The following is a 23,460-nucleotide window of genomic DNA, read 5'->3' as shown; positions in this document are numbered from 1 at the left end:
TTACGCTGTCGAGAGATGGACGCGCGCGAGTGTGAGGTCCAGGGTGAAAGTTCATGGTTTTCTTCGCGTGTGTTTGATCTTTTACTATGGATAATAGGGTTTACTGAATTTCGCTGAACTGCATAAATAGAATGCGTGTCTTTAGCGCACTGGTTCCCCGAACTATTCAATCAGAAATGCTCAGAAAGTCGCATTGTAAGAGCTACTGGGCATTTATAACCAGTATGACGGCAACATATTTGTATTTATCATATTTATAGCTGATCTTTTTACTATGAATAAAAGTTTGCTGCTTTTCTATTGTAATACCAGAACAAGTAATCAAAATCTGGTACATGATAAACATATGCATTCATAACCTACTCTCTATAACCATATAAATTGACCTTTATAATCATAAATGTTCAATATATTATTAATTTAAGTTTATCACCGTTCATTATCATCACCACCATCATCATCTGTTTACCTTCCAGGTTCGGTTTCTCCCTCGGACTTAGCGAGGAATCCCACCTCTACCGCCTGGAGCTTCAGACTCTTAGTCGGGGGTACAACTGGGGAGTATGACCAGTACCTCGCCCAGGCGGCCTCACCTGCTATGCTGAACAGGGGCCTTGTGGAGGGATGGGAAGATTGGAAGAGATAGGCAAGGAAGAGGGAAGGAAGCGGCCGTGGCCTTAAGTTAGGTACCATCCCGACATTCGCCTGGAGGAGAAGTGGGAAATCACGGAAAACCACTTCCAGGATGGCTGAGGTGGGAATCGAACCCACCTCTACTCAGTTGACCTACCGAGGCTGAGTGGACCCCGTTCCAGTCCTCGTACCACTTTTCAAATTTCGTGGCAGAGCCGGGAATCGAACCCCGGCCTCCGGGGGTGGCAGCTAATCACGCTAACCACTACACCACAGAGGCGGAAGCATTATCATTAAATAATAATTTCGTATAATTTCGTATATTGCCCTGCATTTTTCGGGAATAGTTCTTCCAAGCAGCTGCAGATAGATTTTTCAGCTGAATTTGATATGTTCGTAAGGTCTTTAGGTGTCTAAAAACAGCAGTGCAGCGATGAGGCTTTGCTCATATGGTAGGCCTATCCTGTTTCGTATTAATACGTTTTGTTTTGCAATCAGAGGAGAAACCTTCTCCAACAAATATGCGAACCAATTATTGCTCATTCTCAGGTAATGTTTGTAGTCATCATCATCAATGTTACTTAATATTTTTGCATCACAATAATTAACTCTCTTGGGCAAGAGCGTTTTAACTCTTTGAAGCATAATATGTGTATTTGTAATGAAAGTCTTCATAACATGTTTATTTCTTCTATATGCACTTAGAATAGTATCATAAGAGTGATTTTGAAACTCTTAGTGTTTTGGTGTAAGTGGTATGAGGTGGTATAAATAGGATACCACCATGACAGTTGGTCTCTTAAAGTGTCAACCTATATATCTGTTAAAAATGACAAATATACCATATTTTACTATTACTAATTTACTATTAGTTATTTATTTAATTAATACAATGATGAATTTGATAAAATCATGTTCATTTATTACAAAAAGGGGAGAAACAAAACACACAAATAAAATATCAAAACAAACAAAAGAAAACTTCCTTACAGAAAAATTACATTGCTTCTCTAATTACCAGCAACACTGTCCTAAAGTTTGTGAAAATCATGAAAACATTTTTTGTTTTTATTGAGGCACATTGGAACTTGTTGTCCACTACAGACTCTTCATCGGATGGAACCTCACACAAAATTGTCTCTATTTCACTGTCTTTTAGCTTCGTCATTCGTCCTTCAAGCAAAATTATCTGAAATTCCGATAGGAATTGACGTTAGAGAACGGAGCCTAACAAACTCACGAGCGAGTGGAAATAAAACTATTTGAAATACCATCCATCACAACGGAATAGGGGTAAGTTTGGTTATAGCATTCACGGTCCATGTTTGGGTCGTACAGGCATGGTGGTAAATAAAACTATTCCCAGGCGAGGAGCATGGACATTCAAAAGTACAGTAAAGTGATTGTCATATCCCTTAGCTCTAACATGTAGTGAAATGCTCAGCAGCAATAAACCGCATAAATATAGGTTTCTACAGCCACAATCCGGTAAATAACACCAGGTGACGCTCCGATGTTCATTTCTCTGAAGCAAGATCACCCTTATGCTGCCGATAAGAAGAACGGAGCATAGCGCTTACTCTATCCGCAAAGCAGAGAACTAGCAGAACAGCACTATGTGGTGGTAGTAGAAATTTACCACAATGCCACGTCCCCAGAATGAATTGAAAAGGTGGTATAGATTTCATAACACCATGCCTCAAAGCCCATATCGTTTTGGTGCCCTTCTCAAGAGTTAATGTTAGTAGACATCTTTTTCTTCTTTCTACGACTTTTCATTGACATGGGACATTTTTAATGCACCGTTAACCTGACGCCAGATTGTAACGGTGAAAAAAATGAGATGGCGTATGGGTTTTAGTGCCGGGATATCCCGGGAAGGGTTCGGCTCGCCAGGTGCAGGTCTTCTGTTTGACACCCGTAGGTGACCTGCGCGTCGTGATGAGGATGAAAAGATGATGAAGACGACACATACACCCATCCCCCGTGTCAGCGAAATTAACTAATTATGGTTAAAGTTCCCGACCCCGCCGGGAATCGAACCCGGGACTCCAGCGACCAAAGGCCAGCACGCTAACTATTTAGCCATGGAGCCGGACATTGTAACAGTAAACAGAAGTAAAACGACCCGGGCCAGAATCAGCAGCAGGCTGAGACTGGATGGTATGCAGGAGTGTGTATTGGCTGTACGCATCTTGCAAGCAGGACTGTGAGTGGCTAGCTTAAGGCCTCGTCACTGAATCGTGGATGTAATGCAGAAGAGTTAGACCACAACACGACATGAGGAACTATGCACTCATACCAAGTCCTAACACTAGCAAAACTCAGGAAAGCAGATTATTTCAATCACATTTTCTAAAATGGCAATTACAGACTGATACAACTGATTATAGAAGTTAAATAGAGTCTTGGTGGGAAACATTATTCTAGACAAGGATATACATGATATGGCAAATCTGATCCGGGAAGCGCAAAATAGGAAAAGAAAGTACCTTGTAATGATACGGCAGCAGCAGTAGAAGAAAGGCACATTTCAGTAACATTTGATGCACTCGTTAAGTAGATATAAAACATCAAATTAATTACATCGACTGTTACCAATACTAATCTGAAGCTTGAATCAAAGACATAAATTATGTGAGAGTTCAAATGAAGAACACAAAATGATACGGACCTGGAACAGAAGGATATTTATAGCAGATCAGCTTTTACTCGTGGCTCCACGCGCATGAAAGTTGATTTGTAGATCCTAAAAAATAGTCGGTGGGAATAGGCATAAAATTCTACGATCGGCATGAAACGCTATTCCTGACGCCTTTGAGTGATAACACCACTTCAACTGAGGCCTGAAAAACAACATGGCTGGGGATTTCTCGCAGCAAGTTAGTGTTGGCAATGAGAATGCCTAAACGTCAACATGGAACGTTACTATTGGAGCTTCGAAGTGGTACACCAATGAATTTGAAGTCTCACAACGTGTGCAGCTCTAGAGCAACCATGGGTACCGATGTGAGGATATTCAATTTAATGATCTACGAGAAGCAACTATCATAAAAAACAAAATATTATCACATGATTGAGAAGGATATTTAAGAGCTGCATTCCATCCAGCGAGCATAAGGTGAGGAAGTACCAAACACAGCAACTATTGTTATCTGGTAACTAATAGCAGACCTGACCCGCGAGAAAAGTCGCTCCTGCCTGCCTGGAAGGTAGTGTTCTCGGAGTGAAAAGTGTTATTTCTCAACTCAAACCTCGCAGATTGATATGAAACGAAGCACAGGTAAATCCTGGATGTCTCAAGGTTAATATTGGCACGTTTCGTAAAAAATGGTTAAGCAGTTTTCAAGTTTATTCAATTTAAACAGAACGATAAACAGACAAACACACAAAACTTTAAAAATTAGAGATATCATCCCAAAATCGTGCATACTGTCAACCCTTTCAATATTATAACAAAAAAAGAGAGAATTCACAGACATTATTTCAATGATATGATGTAATCTCTAACATGATTTTACGGAAAAAAATAATTACTGTTGACACTTGTTCATTTGAAGCTATGAACGCTGTGTTTGGTCTGCAGTAACCGATTATTGGCAGAGTGATTCTGATCAAACTCAAACTGAGTAGAGACTTCATTAAAAACTAGTTAACACGCTTGTAGATTATTTTTAAATAACAGACTGAGGCAGAGGACGGTATTATAAACCGATAACGTGATGGAAATCGCAGTGGCTTCCTGTTTTTCGAACGGCAATCTAGCGAGTTCCTATTAGTTTAGGAAGTGACCAAAACAATGGACCGTTTTAGCTTCATAGATTCTTTATAATGTATGCAACTCTCTTAGAGCAATGAAACTGATAACATAAAAGGCAAGAAGAAAGAAGAAGATCATGTTGCTTATCCATTTAGAGTGATGGGAGTTGAAAATAATGTACTAATACAACCTCTTATTTTCTTGTGTGGAGGCCAGATACTCGAGCACTTTCGGAGATGTTTATCTACTTGTTTTCATTCGTCCGGCCACTATCCAACTGTGCAGCACGGAGATTATGAAACTGATTGCGCAAAATTTATTTCATTTCAAAGTTTAAAACTAATATAAACTGTTCCAAGAGCCACCGTGGCTCAGGTGGCAGCGCGCCGGCCTCTCACCGCTGGAGTTCCGTGGTTCAAATCCCGGTCACTCCATGTGAGATTTGTGCTGGACAAAGCGGAGGCGGGACAGATTTTTCTTCGGGTACTCCAATTTTCCCTGTCATCTTTCATTCCAGCAACTCTCTCCAATATCATTTCATTTCATCTCTCAGTCATTAATCATTTCCCCAGAGCAGTGCGACAGACTTCCGCAGCCGGTACAAATCCTATCCTCGCCGCTAGATGGGGGCTTCATTCATTCCACTCCCGACCCGATCGAATGACTAGAAATAGGCTCTGGATTTTCATAAAACCATTTCAAAAATGTCTCTGAAGGGCACTTTTCTATTTACATTAAAATAATGTATGAAAATGCGTAAAAAGGAAAGTGATATGAGTTTACGCTGCCGAAATTTATCTTCGATAATTTTGCTCTCAAATCTGATGGCTTTTAAATAAATGTCTTGACAAGTGGCAATGCTGACCTAAATGAACGTCGAGGATGGTTCGTAATTTTAATTTCTGCGAAAGACTTGCACACTGCATGCAAAAATTGATTAAAGAATAAATGTAGAATTCAAGCAGGATTCTCTCTGAGTAAGGATGCAAAGTACGAAGAAAACACAAACATTTACACCTGTGGTTGGAACAGATTCGGGAACAGTATTGGATAATTTTCGTATTCGTCACTACCTTTCATCGGAATAGTACGACTAAAACCGAACGTAGTGTGAGACGTGCCGATCAATGCTTCCTTGTTTGGAACATGGCACCCTATCATGTTTTGCATCACGCGTCGCGCCTCCTCGAAGAGTAGGATTTAGTATGCGCTGTCGTGTCTTCGGTTCACCAGCAGCTTAACTGGAGGGCAACAACGTTGAAACAGATACGTACACGTCGTTATGGTTCCACTCACAGCACTCTGGAGAAAAGAGATCGAGTCCATCCCCTCTGTCATCTACCCGCCACAGAGCACAGTTGTGTGCTATAAAATGTGGCTGGAATATAGCATGAGATCCTGCACCAAAGTGAGAATTCGCCTTACTTTTTAAGTACTAACATATTTTTTGAGATGTTGACATAAAAATGTATTCACCGGTTTCAATTTATAAACTATGGTTGCTTATATTCCAAAGCATTAATGTAAATGTTTCACTAGTTACAATATTCCTTACGAATATACTGGGTTTTTAATCTAATACTTCCTAGTCTAAGGAACAATATTTTTATGTAAAAAAAACAAGTCAATTTAGATACTGAGGGGAAGTTTAAAATTTAAAATTTCCTTTAGATTTCAAGTGACACGTCTACACTTATTTTTTAACGAGTAGTACATCTAATTCATTTTTTCTCATATGTTTTGTTTGCTATCGTCTTGGCAACCTGGACAAATACTTTTTTGATCAGAAGGATAGAACAAAATCACAGACTATAAATAGCAGAACTAAAATGACCCCTACCGAAAAGTCGAGAAGTGTCAGGTCTGATGATCCTGCTGACCATTCTAGAACACCTCTCCTTTCAGTCCATTTACAAGAAAATCTTGTAACCAGTCATTGTCGCACAGATACAACATTATTGATATTGATGATGATGCTTGTTGTTTAAAGGGGCCTTATATAAAGGTTATTGGCCCTAACAACATTATTGCAAACATTAAATACCAAAATGAGTATTTTACGGTGTCAAATGCTGCATTTAATGGCTAAAGATAGGGGGACAAAATAACAGCTGCCATTACACACTAATCTATAATCTCACGGTATCCAGATCGGGTCATCGACAAAGAAGAAGGCGAAGAAGAAGAAGGTCGTATTTAACTGCTAAGTGTCTTTTTCATCTACAATAGACCGAAGTTAGTGAGTATATAGTGTGTCCGTAATGTTATCAAATTATCAATTTCCACCGGGTGATACGATCTGTAGGCAAACTTCTTCTTCTTCTTCTTCTTCGTTTCTTGAGAAATAAATTAACACCCGCGTCAATATCCGTAACTACCTGCTCTGGGAGGATATACTGGCGTGCTAAGCCTCCACGGTTGAATATAGTATGAAGCACAATAGGAAACTGTCGAATCATCTTTTCAGGTCAGTATTTTCTCTCAATGCACGAGCCTCCGTGGCTCAGGCGGCAGCGCACCGGCCTCTCATCGCTGAGTTCCGTGGTTCAAATCCCGGTCACTCCATGTGAGATTTGTGCTGGAAAAGGCGGAGGCGGGACAGCTTTTACTCCGGGTACTCCCTTTTTCCCTGACATATTTCATTCCAGCAACACTCTCCAATAGCATTTCATTTCATCTGTTATTCATTAATCATTGCCCCAGAGGAGTGCGACTTGCTTCGGCAGCGGGCACAATTCCTATCCTCACCGCTAGATGGGGCTTCATTAATTCCATTCCTGACTCGGTCGAATGACTGGAAACAGGCTGCGGATTTTCATTTTCTCTCAATTCAATCGGTTGACGATCATTGAACTGCTAATTCTCTCGTTCTTGCTCTTCTCCACGAAACCTAAAGGAAGTTACTCTTCCAATATGCAGTAAAATGAGGTCATCGTACCAGTCAACAACAATCTTATAACATGAATAAGAACACATATCTAATTGTTTTGCAGTTGGCTTTACGTCGGACCGACACAGATAGGTCTTATGGCGACGAAGGGATAGGACAGTCCTAGGATTGGGAAGGAAGCGGCCGTGGCCTTAATTAAGGTACAGCCCCAGCATTTGCCTGGTGTGAAAACCACGGGAAACGACGGAAAGCCATCTTCAGGACAGCCGACAGTGGGATTTGAACCCACTATCTCCCGGATGCAAGCTCACAGCCACGCGCCCCTAACCGCACGGCAACTCGCCCGGTATATCTAAATTTTAGGCGTTAAACATTTCAATAGGGGTTGCCTGGCCGAGGTGGTAAAGGCGTGCTCGGTTCACTCGGAAGGACGTGGGTTCGATTCCCCGCCAGGAAGTAGAAAAATTTAAGAAACGAGATTTCCACTTCCTGAGGTGCACATGGTCCTGAGGTACACCCAGCCTAAACCAAAAATGAGTACCAGTTTAATTCCTGGGGGAAGAGGCAGCCATAAAGTGCCGAGGTTTCGGATAGTGGAAGCCTTTACCTTCCACCCCTCCAAGAGCCTTCATGACCTGTACGGAGATGACTTTGCTAAGCTTGCAATAATTTCCATACGGTACGTTATCATATATAGCAAGTTGAATTTCATATTTTTATTATGTGTTCTGTCTGATGAAGGTGCGTTGTTCTGTCCAAAGAGATTTCGCTCATTTATCCTGTTCGCAGTTTCTCGTTTTAGCTTTTGATACGTAATCTTCTTGTAAAAAGGCCCATGCTTTGAACCTCCAGTCATGTATCAGTATAGGGTAAAATCTCAAAATATCATCATCATCATCATCATCATCATCATCCTTTAACCGTCTCCAGTCGCCCAGGTGTGGTATAAGAACGCTCTCCATCTTTGTATATTCAGGTACATTTCTTCCTTCTCAACTTGCTACCATTCCACTCCTCTTCCTTCCAGGTCCCGCGCTTTACTTGACTGATCCACGGTTTCCTTGGTTTGTCTCTAAGTCTTTTGCTTTCCAGTTCCGCTTTTAGCCATTTTCCTGCTGTTCTTATTTGATCCATTCTTTTTTACATGGTCGTACAATTTGAGTCTTGATGTTCTTACGTTTTCGCTTAGCGACTGCTTTGCTTGTGGGTTATGACGGATCTCTTCATTCCGGATCTTATGTCTTCTTGTTTTTGTAGCATTGACCTCAGGAACTTCATTTCTGCAGCTTGAAGTCTGCTGCTGTCTCTACTGTTAATCGTACAAGTTTTAAGGGTATATGTAGTTACCGGCACGAAATATACCTGATTGAGGGTTCTCTTTGTATTTAAAGGTATTTGGTTATCCCATAGAAGAGACCTAACTTGGTGATACAATTGTGCTCCTTTTTGGACTTTGGACAGAGGACTTTGCGTCACTAGTTGCAATACTACCAAGATATAGAAAATTTTCTCAAAATGAATCATACCAAATTAAGTCTATATGTTACGTCTCTTAGCAAGCCACTGAACTTGCACCGTTACTACTAATTCACTGTAATCAGAAATGTAGATCAAAGATACAATCTCTTGCTGTCAGTTGTAAGTGCGCTGAGAGAACGATAGCTTCAGCGGAAGTATTGGCGTTAAAGCTTTATGTGAGTTTTCTCTAGTGGTCACGCATCGCCCATCACTTGTAAACACAAAATGTGTCGCAATTCGAAATACGCTTAATTCTAACAGACAATGTAGGCTACATGGAACTGTTTTCAATGTATTCAGACACCTCTAAGAATATAGGCCTACTTCAGGTGTTCCGAATATGTGTGTGTATCCAAGAGATACACCTGAAAGTTTTCAAAACGTTTCCTCCAGATTTCTCCTCACTAGTTTTCAGATCTCTGGCGACTAAACAGAGCTACAGAAATGTGTATAATGGGTACTTACTGAGGGCGGTGAGATTGATGAACTGCACCACGGAACAGCCTTCTCGCACCTCGATGTACGTGATCTCACACTTGTAGACCGCTTCGTCTGCCACTTGCAGCTGTTTCAGTTCTAAGGAGGACATCGTGCTGTTCGGCGAATACTTGAGAACGATTCTGAAAATAAAGAACACCATATTGCATGAAAATGAAATTTCGATGTAAATGTTGATAGTGTGATGTCATATAAAACAAAAATGGCAGACATATAGTTTGTACAGGTTATATATTTACTTCTGTCTTAACTTTACAGATTAAAACTTTCTTCTTACTCGTCTTTCCTCGAATAGTCGGGCTAAGGACTGCACGTGGAGTTCACCCAGTTTTACGGCCGGATGCCCTTTCGGTGCAAATCCTATGTGGAGAAATGTATTTACTATTGTGTTTTCTCGGGTGTTTGGTAGTGTCGTACGTGCTGTGTGTATATGAAGAGATGAACACCGAGTCCCCAAGTCACAAGAAATAACCATATGCGGCTAAAATCAACAGCTCGATAGAGAATCTCAGGACCCCTCTGACCGAACGTATCGATGGCCATTCAGCCCCAAGACCCGGACTTACAGATCACAACAATGTATTTTGTGTACTATTGTTGTAAATCGTAGTCTAACCATTATTATATGAGCTCTGGATTGTTTATATCCGTGAGGACACTGTGGATTGATTATACACTAGCAGCAAAAACAAAAGTAATGCGAAGGAAGTTAAAAAAAAGAAAGCTATTAGAGTTATTAAAGCACTGTTAGAGGATATCACTTGAGATGATCAAGAGCGCAGCAGTAAATGATCAGAGCCAGATGATCGACAGCAGACCGATGAGAGCGCAAAGAACACTGGTAATTAGTCAGGGTTCCTTTGCTGACGAAACCTAATGCACACAACGCACGTTGTCTTTCGGAATGGTCCAAAACAAATTTATTACTTTCACTGACATGTCTCAGTCTATTCCTTGGCTTTGACAACATAGAAGTGACTAAGTGATGATGATAATGTCATTCGTTATGCAGTAATTCCCTATTATGAATAGTGCGACAATGCAACTCATACGGTCCGTTGATGCCCTTTAGGTGCAAATCCTATGTGGAGGAATGTATTTACTATTGTGTTTTCTCGGGTGTTTGGTAGTGTCGTACGTGCTGTGTGTATATGAAGGGATGAACACCGAGTCCCCAAGTCACAAGAAATAACCATATGCGGCTAAAATCAACGGCTCGATAGAGAATCTCAGGACCCCTCTGACCGTTCAATTGACTTGGCAGGCTGATCCTTAATAGAAACTTTAGACTAGGTGAGAAGAGCAAGGGGAAAAGTCCCCCACTCCTCATTTACCTATACGTCTCTTCAGTGACGCCTAGGCTATGACCAGCCTTCGAGTACTCATCATTCGTATAGCTAGTCAGAAAGCTTTCCCCCACAAAGACCACCCAAGTCATCGGTTCACCATCCTTTCAGGCAGCTCACAGAACATATTCGTGAGGCAAAGGGGCTTATAGTTATTCAGAAACATTGCAATTTTACCTGGCTTACTTACTGATAACACAAAATCTGCAAGCCACTAAAATGGGACCTCTCACTCATTCCATACCCTATTGAATAACGCGAGAATATCCCTGAGATTTCGGTCACTCAAATTCATGAGCATTTAATTGTGGATTTTGACCCCCCCCTACCAGGAGCCACATCCCTGCACAGCGTGAGAGGGCTCCTAAAAAGCTTTCACTACGCAAAAGGCACGTAATATGAATACAAAGCTGTAGAGGCGAAAGAACGGTGGTGAATCTTAGCCTCATGCTTTATAGGTAAGTATACAAGGTCTTGTCTCTCAGAGCTGGACGCATCCGCAAAAAATGGCGTTATATGTACGGCAATGAAAGAGAAAATCGTAACAATATCTAGTTACCGGTAGTGGAGACTGCGGATACTATAGAGACCCCGATGATACACCGCAATTTTATCCACGCATTTGATGACGATGTTGATGGAGACTGCGGATACTATCGAGACTTATATGATACACCGCAATTTTATCCACACTTTTGATGACGATGATGATGAAGACTGCGGCTACTATTGAGACTCCGATGATACACTGCAAATTTATCCACGCGTTTGATGACGATGGTGATGGAGACTGCGGGTACTATCGAGACTCCGATGATATACTGCAATTTTATCCACGCGTTTGATGACGAAGTATGCGCCATCAGACATACAATTTTCGCAAATACCTTTTCTTCTCCCTCGGATCAAAAAGTGAGCCTTAGCGAGCAGAAGATTGGATGCAATATGGTTCTCCATCGTAGGATGCTAGCGATAGTGCTTAAAAGCCCGTCAACGATCCCGTGTGGCTACTGAAGTATTGTTGGTCCACCATGGGACCTGTTTCTGACGAGGTATTCCAGAGGAGGAAATATTGGTTTATCTGCAGCAGTCAGAATTCCAGCTGTAATGGAACAAACGCGATTATCACCAGACCCAAGAGTTCCATCAGCAATCTCTGTCCGTCTGGAAAATTCTGGCCAATTTGCCCGACGAAGTAACCAACGCTTTGTTAATTCGGACTGTTTTTACTCAGGAGCGTGACACTTATGGGGAAATGGTCGCTATCACAGATGTCATAATGTACCTACCACCGTAACAGGGGAACTAGTGCACGGCTACACAGTATGATATCCGGGTATCAGAATATCCCATTTGCACTACTGAAGTGAGTAGGCGTTCCTGTGTTGAGCACACAAAGATCCAACTAGTTGGCCAATCGCTCAATAATCCTTCCCCTAGTGCAGGAAGACAGTTATCCCCACAGGGTGGTACGGGCGTTCGCATCTTCCAGTAAGAAGAAAGGAGAGTACAACTGAATAACCAGATCTTCTAGCTCCTATATATTGAGACAGTAATACGATGGATAGTACACCTTCTGCACCGTTGTCGTTAGTGGCAACGGAGTGCGAACAGCAACTACCTCCAATTGAATACGTACAGGCACTTCTTCACTGAAGACCTCAGAGAGAACTAAGGTACAGATACCCCCAGCCGCCACCTATCGACAGCTATCTTGTTTCTGGAATACAGGCAGTATTCGCTCATAGTCGTGTCATATTCAGGTCTCAGACGAAATTCCTGTAGCCGAAGTATCGCGGCCGCATGGAAGATGGATATCAGCTGACACAACTCAGCTTGCCGGCACTAATAATATTGGAGTTCCACAGCAATAGTGCCACTGTGGGACCTACAAGGGGACGAAATTAGGACAACTTATTTCATCCTACTCGCTGTCAGGTATCTTCGTCGTTGTCATCATCTACGCAGATTTCTGGCACCTCGGTGTTCTCCTCAGCAGAGGGTGACGTGGAGGCTGAGCACCCTGCAGTTGGTGAGCTCGCTGATGGGGAACGCCGGGTGTTCTTTCTGGATGAACTAGATTCGTCAGAAAGGGGGCGAGTGAGAGAACATCGAGGTCTCTTACTCTTGCCTACCAACTTCGTACTCTTAACAGGTTAGCTGGCTAATATCTTGCCAGTCTTCTTGAGGGATCACCTCCTTCTCCAACCTCCTTCTCCAACCGTGTAGGGGAGCGCTGTGGCTTCTCCTTCTTACTTTTAGGACTTTGATAGGAGGGTTGAAAGAAGATTTCCCTGCCCCACTTGGAGAAGTCTTTTCCCGCAGCCTTGTAAAGAAAGACTTCCCAGTCGACCATGGCTGGTGAGTATTCTTCCCAGAGGACGTCGGCATTGCCATCCTTGTGGATGGTGAAGATGAAACGGTTAATTTATTTACATTCTGGCTATTGTTTTAACTATCTGGTGGTTAATGGAGAGTTGCTGGTTCATGTTTGTGGCGGAAGCTACAAAACTTGCAGATGCTATGCGTACATTCGATGCCTTCTCAGCAAAGGAGATAGAGACTACTGGAGGAGCCATGGACTTGAACTCCCTCCTTGTGTCTGGATAAGACAGTTTATCCAGAGTGCATATCTCCTAGATCTTCCCTTCCTCCTTACATGTAGGACATTATCTGGATCGAGAGGCATGCTCACCCTTGCAATGTACACACACTGCTGGTGGTCTGCATTCTACACCAGCATGCTGTCATTTTCCACATGTTCATGTACCACATGTTGCTGATACCGGGCAACGCAGGACACTCTAGAAGGCTCATGATATCTCGAAGTGACCCGCTAGCGACTACTCACCCAGTAGCCGCGACCCGAAGCTTGTGCTGAAGGATGAAACCTCCGCGCATGCACCCACGTTCAACAAAGAGATCACCCGTGGGAGAGAAACCAAGTAGACAGTTTAAGATCTGCGTACAAATTCCTCCAGATATATTTCAAATACGTTTCTCCTAATTTCCTAGCATGTCTATTCCCATGCCGCTACAGTCTTACAGAGAGAGGTAGCGTACGTCATATTCTCACAAGGCTTTACAGAGGAATTGCAGGTTGAATATTAATAATAATTCTGCAGGAGTTACCTCCCACTAACTATTTTCACGGTTTCGGGAGAAGCCGAGATGCCGGAATTATGTACCACAGAACTTCTTTGCGTACTATCACAAGACTGACGTATTTGAACCACTCCACCCGGCTCGTGTTTTGAATAATTTCCTGGTAAACTGTACACTCACTTTTGCATAAACAACTTCGAATTTACTCCAACATTTCCAGTACTACAGTAGATATATTGATTAAAAGAACACATCTCGCAGACTGATTTAATGGTAGTAGAAATACCATTGCAGTAACATGAAACTTGTTTAACATTTTGAGTATAAGTAACCATTAGGCAACAAATTTCCCAATTTATTCGTTATTGTTCACGTGTTAACTGTAACAGTGACATCACAAACTGCTCTCGAATTATTGACGCGGATGTAATCATTTTTAATTGAGTATTTTATTGCTGTCAGCTAAACGCTACAAATAGAAGTGATACGACTCAGTTTAATTTCAACATTACATATTTACGGCACTACACTGACCACTTCATGATCCATATGGAGAATGACTTGCCTCGGCAATTGTTTATCTTATGATGGAGATTATAGTTGTTTTAAAGTGCAAAATAATAGGATTACCAGCCCCTCGGATATTATAGCCTAACTGGGTTGTAGTGGTGGTGGTGGTGATTGTTGTTTAAAGACGAAGTACAGCTTTACTAATATCCTCTATTAACACTAATCAGAGGGCAAATAGAAGATTATGATGATGAAAATAATAATAATAATAATAATAATAATAATAATAATGGATGAAGCAAGTGGAGAAGGACCTTTCGGAACTCCACATAAATCAAAACGACATAGCTGATCGGAGTAACTATCATACAACTCTTAAAACTAAATCTTTTGTAACATCCCTCACAGAAGTTACCCACAGACCAAAAGACGAGACCAGGAAATGGTCTGAGGAACGTAAGATTGAATTTAGCCGGAAAATGAAGGACTACTGGGCCATCAGGAAAGCTCGAGGTACCAACAAGAAAACAGCTGCCAAACCAGCCGCTAAGAACACCAATTGTGGCAAACAACGACGATGACTTCAAGAAACAGCTAAAACACAAGCACCGTGGTCCATAGATGGCCCTAACGAATTAAAAAAAAAAAAAAAAAAATAATAATAATAATAATAATAATAATAATAATAATAATAATAATAATAATAATAATAATAATAATAATGTTATTGGCTTTACGTCGCACTAACTACTTTTACGGTTTTCGAAGACGCCAAGGGGGGTGGATTTTTGTCCCGCAGGAGTTTTTTTTACGTGCCAGTAAATCTATCGACACGAGGGTGACGTATTTGAGCTCATTCATATACCACCGGTCTGAGCCAAGAGCGAACCTGCCAAGTTGGGGTCAGAAGGTCAGCGAAAAAATTGGAAGAGTTCCGACAATTGGAAGAATAAATGTATCGGTAAAAGAGAGGGAAGGGCATGACTCCTCAGACCTCACAAACCTGATACCGTCGGGAAGGGCTCACCAAGGGAGGTCAGATAGGAAAGAGCAACGTGAGGGGAAGTGGAAGCAATGCGAGACTCAGGTAGCGCCCCTGTGGTCACCAAGTTCAGAGCCCCTGAGTTCCCCCTTTCATGAGTCACCTCTTAAGACAAGCAGAGGTTACCGTGTATGTCTTGTGCTCCCATCAACAGGAGTTCTTGACAATAGGGAGCGGTATTCAAGGAAATCAAACGTGAAATCAAGTGACAGCGAAGAAAACAGGATGATGAGGAAGAAAATATGAAAATATTACTATCGAAGTAAAAAGCTGCTAAAAATAGCTGTTATCCTATTCTCACTCGTACAACGAATGATGAGATATGGTGAAAGCGATCATGATTATTGTTTTAAGGCAAATCACAACTGGACAACCATCCTCTATTAACACCAATTCGAGGAAAATTTTGATTTAGTTTGTTTTCGTCGAGGTGGTCTTGAATTCAGTTTCCAACTCGGTCGTTTCTCTTTAGTGGCAGTGGTGATTACTGTTTTACAACTGGACAACTAACCCCTCTCAATATATCAATAGGAGAAAGAGTTCCCACTCTTGGAACAATTTTGCTGGAACATTCGTGGGATCGTCTACAAAAACCTTCGGAACATCTGAGGCCTAACTTTTCACAGTTACTCCTCCATGCTGTCCCGAGACGTGCTTTTTTTCTTCCGTTAATTACACATAGCATTTTCTTTGTTATTACCTTCAATTTATTTTGCAGTATCTATTGATCTGAATTCTTACTCAACTTGAAATGACTAATAGCGAACATACCCTGCAGTCGTGTTGAACAGTGATTCACTGATATGAAGTGGGACGGATTATACACTGACTGACAGAGCAAATGCAACACCAAGAAGGAGTGGTCAGAACTTTATGCCAATTGCAGGGTAGACTGACGTCACTGAGGTATACTCATGATGTGAAATGCGCCGCTGTGCTGCGCACGTAGCGAACGATAAATGGGACACGGCGTTGGCGAATGGCCCACTTCGTACCGTGATTTCTCAGCCGACAGTCATTGTAGAACGTGTTGTCGTGTGCCACAGGACACGTGTATAGCTAAGAATGCCAGGCCGCCGTCAACGGAGGCATTTCCAGCAGACAGACGACTTTACGAGGGGTATGGTGATCGGGCTGAGAAGGGCAGGTTGGTCGCTTTGTCAAATCGCAGCCGATACCCATAGGGATGTGTCCACGGTGCAGCGCCTGTGGCGAAGATGGTTGGCGCAGGGACATGTGGCACGTGCGAGGGGTCCAGGCGTAGCCCGAGTGACGTCAGCACGCGAGGATCGGCGCATCCGCCGCCAAGCGGTGGCAGCCCCGCACGCCACGTCAACCGCCATTCTTCAGCATGTGCAAGACACCCTGGCTGTTCCAATATCGACCAGAACAATTTCCCGTCGGTTGGTTGAAGGAGGCCTGCACCCCCGGCGTCCGCTCAGAAGACTACCATTGACTCCACAGCATAGACGTGCACGCCTGGCATGGTGCCGGGCTAGAGCGACTTGGATGAGGGAATGTCGGAACGTCGTGTTCTCCGATGAGTCACGCTTCTGTTCTGTCAGTGATAGTCACCGCAGACGAGTGTGGCGTCTGCGTGGAGAAAGGTCAAATCCGGCAGTAACTGTGGAGCGCCCTACCGCTAGACAACGCGGCATCATGGTTTGGGGCGCTATTGCGTATGATTCCACGTCACCTCTAGTTCGTATTCAAGGCACGTTAAATGCCCACCGCTACGTGCAGCATGTGCTGCGGCCGGTGGCACTCCCGTACCTTCAGGGGCTGCCCAATGCTCTGTTTCAGCAGGATAATGCCCGCCCACACACTGCTCGCATCTCCCAACAGGCTCTACGAGGTGTACAGATGCTTCCGTGGCCAGCGTACTCTCCGGATCTCTCACCAATCGAACACGTGTGGGATCTCATTGGACGCCGTTTGCAAACTCTGCCCCAGCCTTGTAAGGACGACCAACTGTGGCAAATGGTTGACAGAGAATGGAGAACCATCCCTCAGGACACCATCCGCACTCTTATTGACTCTGTACCTCGACGTGTTTCTGCGTGCATCGCCGCTCGCGGTGGTCCTACATCCTATTGAGTCGATGCCGTGCGCATTGTGTAACCTGCATATCGGTTTGAAATAAACATCAATTATTCGTCCGTGCCGTCTCTGTTTTTTCCCCAACTTTCATCCCTTTCGAACCACTCCTTCTTGGTGTTGCATTTGCTCTGTCAGTCAGTGTATCTCTTGTGGGGCGACAATTACTAATATCAACATGTAGGTGCTCTAGGTGTGCCGTACAATTGCTTGGTGATTGTGCTGAAGTAGCATGACTATCGGGGACTTAAGCACAAATAAAACTCGCATTCAGATCTTCTTTAGTCGAATTTCAAAACTTTATGAAGAGAGTCTTGCTTTGTGTATACACTGCTTTGTGGAATATGTTCAAAGATGTGTTGGATAAAATAAGTCACACAAGAAAAAGTGAGGTATAATCGGCCGTGCTACTTTGCTCACGAGTGAATTTAACCAAAATACTGGACACTTCTGTATTCTCCCATACTAAACCGAGCGGCAAGTTGACAGTAGCGCACCTGGCGGTCCGACCTTAAACATCAGGCGGCAAGATTGAAACTACAAAGGTTGTAAGTTAAATTTGACAGAAATAAAGAAATAAAATAATCATGTTTTGCTTTGTTCTACTACGAACGTTTAATGTTAATACTGATAGAAATAATGAACCTCAATAATGATTTCCTTTTGTCCTAATCCTTGGCTGAATGGTCAGCGTTGATGCCTTCGGTTCAGAAGTTCCCGGATTCGATTACCGGCCGTATCGAGGACTTTAATCGCGTCTAATTAATCCTTCTGGCTCTGGAAATGAGTGTTTGCTGCTTTTTATCCAACACGTTTCTCTTCGTATTCAGACAACACACTACACTTCCAACCACCACAGAAACACTCAATAGTGATTACACTACTAGACCTCGGATTGTTAAGTGCTTAAACGTTATTTAGCTGCCTAAAATAGACTCTCAAATAGATTCTAAAATATTTTACGCAACTTCAATTTTACGTATTTTAATAGGCATCAATTAAAATACCATGTATATTTTGATAAATTGATAATAACACGTTAGGAGGAAATATAAAACAAGTTTCACTCATCTCTTTACTGCGAACGTCGCAGAATATAATTTTACCATCCGATGTGAAATGGGGAAACTCCTGTAACTACTTTTTAATTAAAGAGGACTTTAAAGCTGACACTTTCGACATAATTCATAGTGTATGGTGTACTACGACAACCCAGTTTCAAGGCCGTCCCGCTAGGTGCGCTGGCAATTAATGTCCTGCGATATCTCGCAAAGTGGCACGTATTCTCTATAGTATATTTGATACACTGTCTGCTCGATATACATCCCATGGCTGCTTATACTACCTGCTCATTACAACATTTTAAAATGGCACTAAAGGAAATACTGCATTTACAAATACCCACGGTAGGCGACAGCACCAAATGGCCCTAATCTGCCCGAATGAAATAACGGATTGCTTCTCCGAAAGATTACGAGTATGGGCATAGATCAAAATTAATATAGTCACCTTCACACAGTACATTAGATAGTTTTCCAGGAACGATGAAGTATGGCACAGATATTTCACCGCTGTTAAAGGAAAGACTGCAAGCAGAATGAATGTGGAGAAAGCTTGCTCTCTTATTTGCGACGAAATGGCAATTAAAGAGCGGCTGCTCTTTAATAAATAATAAAGAAGGGAACAGATACTATGGACTTGTCGAAGCAAAAGGAGTCTATAAAGAATAAATTGGAATAAACCCTCAACTCGCCAACAAATTGTTGTGGTTTGTAATTCATGGATTGAGTAATAAATTTACGATCCCACCTCTCTACTTCATGGTGAAGGCATAACAAGGAAATATGCTTTACCACTTGGTTCAGCAAGTTTTGAAGGCTGGATTCTATGCTATACAGCCAAAGAAATACATCCACGTTCAAGAAATTTGGTGATGGACAATTAAAGTCATGTGTAGTTCATCCATACAACTCCACGCGACAAATTCATTTGCCTTCCAATTATTGTCACATTATGAAAATCATCAGATCTCAGTTCCTTGAGGACAACATGGCAGATGAAGATAGCTTAATTACTTAAAGGAGATTCAGAAAAATCTCGTGGTGAAACATATCCAGAATCTAAAGAGGAAGCATGTCACACTTTTGAAAAGATGAATATGCTTTAAGCCGTGCAAGTTTTCTCACCAGTCACAGCAGCTTTGCAGTTACTGATGGAAAACTCATTGCACGTGACAGCAAGAGTCGATTTTTCGGAGCCTGGACCTACCATACGATTTATGAAATATGTTCATAAATTCTTCAGTGTCCATGACACCAGCGACTAAACACAGCGCTTGAAGAAAAATAATCCGGACAAAATGACGTTCGTTTCTCCAGCATATGAGTGACTCCAGCGCCTGAAAAATAATTTCTGCCAATATCTTAAAGAAATACAAGAAGCGTACAAAACTCTCAATAAAAAAAGGACTTACCAAAGAAACACATCAAGCTGTTATTATTACTGCATTATCTACTTCTTCGTTCATTGTTCATCTTCTATAGAATGGATGTTTTTATGTGGTGACACAGGCCTTTTTAGGACATCCATTTGAAGCCATGTTTAGGGCTATAAGAATTGAAGAGGGAGCAGTGACATCACTGACTCACGGGCTGCTTAGAATTCCATAAAGAGAATTCTGAAAGCCGGCATTTTAATGTCCACCGATGGCGCTAGCGTTATCCACAAGCAAAATTCACAATTTTCAGCGTCGATATACCCTCCCAGACCTAACTAAGCAGAATTGCTCCCTTACTATGAACTTGATTTACTGGAAGATGTTCGTGAACCCCCTGAGTCAGTGCGTGCCACTTTGGTAACAGCTTCGCAGACACTAGTGTGTGGTTATTTGGTGCGTGTAATCAAAGAAGAAACTGAATGCAGTCCGTGCTTGAATAATGTTTACACCTCACTTAATGCATCCCTATTGATGAAGTTAATGAGTCATCGGATAGGCCTGCGGTATCCTCAGCCGCAATTTATTGGCCTAATTATGGGCCTATATGAATTTGTTGAGCAGGCGTTACCGTACTGCAAGAATTCTTCAAGTCATTTAAAGTGTGTTAGTAACAATAATGACCAGGAACTTGCGTCAGAAACTGAGGTGGCCAAACTTGTGAAACCTCCACTTAGTAATGTAGGGAAGTATCATACAGACGAAGTTTCCAGGTTTTCTCGTCCGTTGAAACCTCCTTCTCGAGAAGTCCAGAAGCTATACATCTCTGGAGCAGTAAAACTCTTTTTCCATTTTACCTTCAGATTTTTCAACTTAGCTTAAGTTATGTGTTTATTTAACTGTATTTCCGCATAACTGTGGCTGTTTGGTGCTACCATCTAGCGGAGGATTCTTCGCAAGTCGTGTTACATGTTTAAGAATGGAATGAGTAGACAGTATAAGCAGCCATCGGGTACATATCGAGCAGGCGGTGATTTGATATAACCAATTAATACTCGTACACAAACGAGGAAGTTGGATGGTAAAGGAGCTCGTACAGTACCACAGTAATAATGAGCAGGGTCGTATTGACCCCATGCGACCAGTTAAGCGCTAACCAGCATTCTTTGTTCTTATTAATACCAGTTGTTAACACTCACTGAGTGAACCAGTTTGCACAAGCCGGAAGTAACTTCTGTTCAGGTAGAAACAATGATGGACTGTCTTTGAAATCCACAACTAGCCGCTAATTAATGACGCAGCTTGCAAGCGAATTCACTCCAATTTGTAACTCCGTCGTTACTGAAATTATCAAAATACAATTCGTGAACTTATTGTTGAATAATTTGAATTTGATAATTGTATCCCCATAAAATGTCACGTCAATCAGTTCTATAACTTTCGTATGTGTACCCATAATTCTAAAATTGTAAAGTATTCAATCATAAATTAGGCCTACGTATTTAAGAATGACTTCGGAAAGATTGTAGGAACTTGTTGTTTACACATAGTCGACGTTCTCAAACGCCCTTCAAAGTGCTCAGCATGTGGTGGTGGTGGGGATGGTAGTAGTGGTGATTATTGTTTTAAAAGCAAATGAACTCGGTAACCACCCTCCCTTAACACTAATCAGAAAAAAACCGAAGTTACTTTTCCCTTTGCGAAAAGCTAATGATCATGAATGTGTCTTTCAATAAGTGACAGTCAAATACTGATAACCAACGATTTATTTGCATCATTTCACAGAGCATTTTTGGCGACTAAGGCCTACGGTAACGACTAATGTGACGTCACTGACGGTACAACACACACCGTTCCTACAAAAGCACAGCCGCAGCATCTTCGGCAATCCAGACCTATGGTAACGACTGGTGTGACATTTTGTCGCGTTACGTTACACAAATTTTCGGATGACCCACAGCCATAAGACGTATTCATGTCAAAAAAGGTTCACATTCCTTTGTTTGCTTCCTGAAAACGTGATATCAATGTGACAATCGAAGAACTTTCAATTTGTTAATACTCAAGTGTGATTCTTGTCAACCAGTGTATATCTACAAGTAATTTAATAACAGTCTTCTTCTTTTTTCAATCTGTTTTACGTCGCACCGACACAGAGTGGTCTTATAGGGACGATGGGACAGAAGAGGGTTAGCAGTGGGAAGGAAGCGACCGTAGCCTCAATTAAGGTATAGCTCTAGCATTTGCCTGGTGTGAAAATGGGAAACCACGGAAAAGGGCTGCCGACAGTGGGGTTCGAACCTACTATCTCCCGAATGCAGCTGATGGCTGCCTGGCCTAAACCGAACAGCCACTTGCTCGGTAGTCATTTTATCATGAACTTTTCCTCTTCTTCATCATCATCTCCTCTCTCCCCGGCTTTTCACACACCGTGATGGTTTCGCAGGCTTGATCGGTGTTGCACACGTTGTATGGCCTATGAGGAGAAATGTATTCAGCTGCGGCATAGCCCTATGACAGTAAGTGAAGTCATGTGCATTAAACCTTAAATGCATGATTACCGGGCGAGTTGGCCGTGCGGTTAGGGGCGCGCAGCTGTGAGCTTGCATCCGGGATATAGTGGGTTCGAATCCCACTGTCGGAAGCCCTGAAGATGGTTTTCAGTGGTTTCCCATTCCACTCCAGGCAAATGCTGGGGCTGTACCTTAATTAAGACCACGGCCTCTTCCTTCCAACTCCTAGGCCTTTCCTATGCCACCGTCGCCATAAGACATATCTGTGTCGGTGCGACTAGTAAAAAAAAGGAGTAGTTGAATCTTGATATTTGAAAAAAATGGATTTTAGAGAGTCAAAACGAATAGCTACCTTGAATTCAATGCAACATGGTATAACCTCTCAATGCTCATCAGTAAATACCACTGTAAATTCACAGTGCATTCAACCAAATAGCTTGATTCAACAACTGAGCAATCAATGTCAAAGATAGTATATTAACAGTATGAATCACATGGAAAGAACGCATTTGGTTAGGAAATTCCTTCCAAAGGCGCAGACATTATTTCCAAAAACCTTGTTTGATATGCTACACCATGTATGTAAGTGTTAAGATAAAAACAAATATCCAATCCCCGAGCTAGAGGAACTATCCAGACACGACCAAATACCCAGCCCGACAAGGAGCATTCTGAACGGATACCATTAGCTGACCATTCAGCTAACGAGCTACAGTATTTATTTTTTTATTTGTACTATTAAAAAAGTGTACCGAGCAGAGAGGTCGCACGTGATAACGTATTCGGGAGAGGAGTGGGTTCGAACCCCACCATCAGCTGCCCTGTTCTGGTTCCCCATTTTCACTTCCCTGCTAATGGCACCACAGCCAACTCCTTTCAATTTCTTTCGTAATTTCATTCACCATTATTCATTTCATCTTCATTAGCTCCTCAGCTGGGGTTGGCGAGGGGAAGGGCCTCTGACCGTGAAAAAACCTGCCATATAGTTTAATTTAATCTCATCTCCAACCCCGTATCAAGAAACTGTAGAAGCATCTACGCATCAAAGTGCCTCTCCAAGAACCTCAAACTCAGGCACTATAATGTTCTCTACGCCTCTGAGTGTCTCGTGATG

The 23,460-nt window shown here is 42.2% G+C and overlaps 1 protein-coding gene across 2 annotated transcripts in view; it reads right to left on the bottom strand.

Annotated features, from left to right (window-relative positions):
- nrm (neuromusculin) overlaps positions 1-23,460 on the bottom strand; it is a 1,172,097-nt gene that overhangs the window by 824,736 nt on the left and 323,901 nt on the right. For both annotated transcript variants that reach the window (XM_068228563.1, XM_067151064.2), the window contains exon 2: positions 9,267-9,421. In XM_068228563.1, coding sequence (XP_068084664.1) covers positions 9,267-9,421 — 155 coding nt within the window. The remainder of the gene's footprint in view (positions 1-9,266; positions 9,422-23,460) is intronic.

This window comes from Anabrus simplex, chromosome 7 (genome assembly GCF_040414725.1).
Source record: "Anabrus simplex isolate iqAnaSimp1 chromosome 7, ASM4041472v1, whole genome shotgun sequence".
NCBI classification, from domain to species: Eukaryota; Metazoa; Arthropoda; class Insecta; order Orthoptera; family Tettigoniidae; genus Anabrus; species Anabrus simplex.
This window is presented reverse-complemented; position numbering and strand designations above follow the sequence as displayed.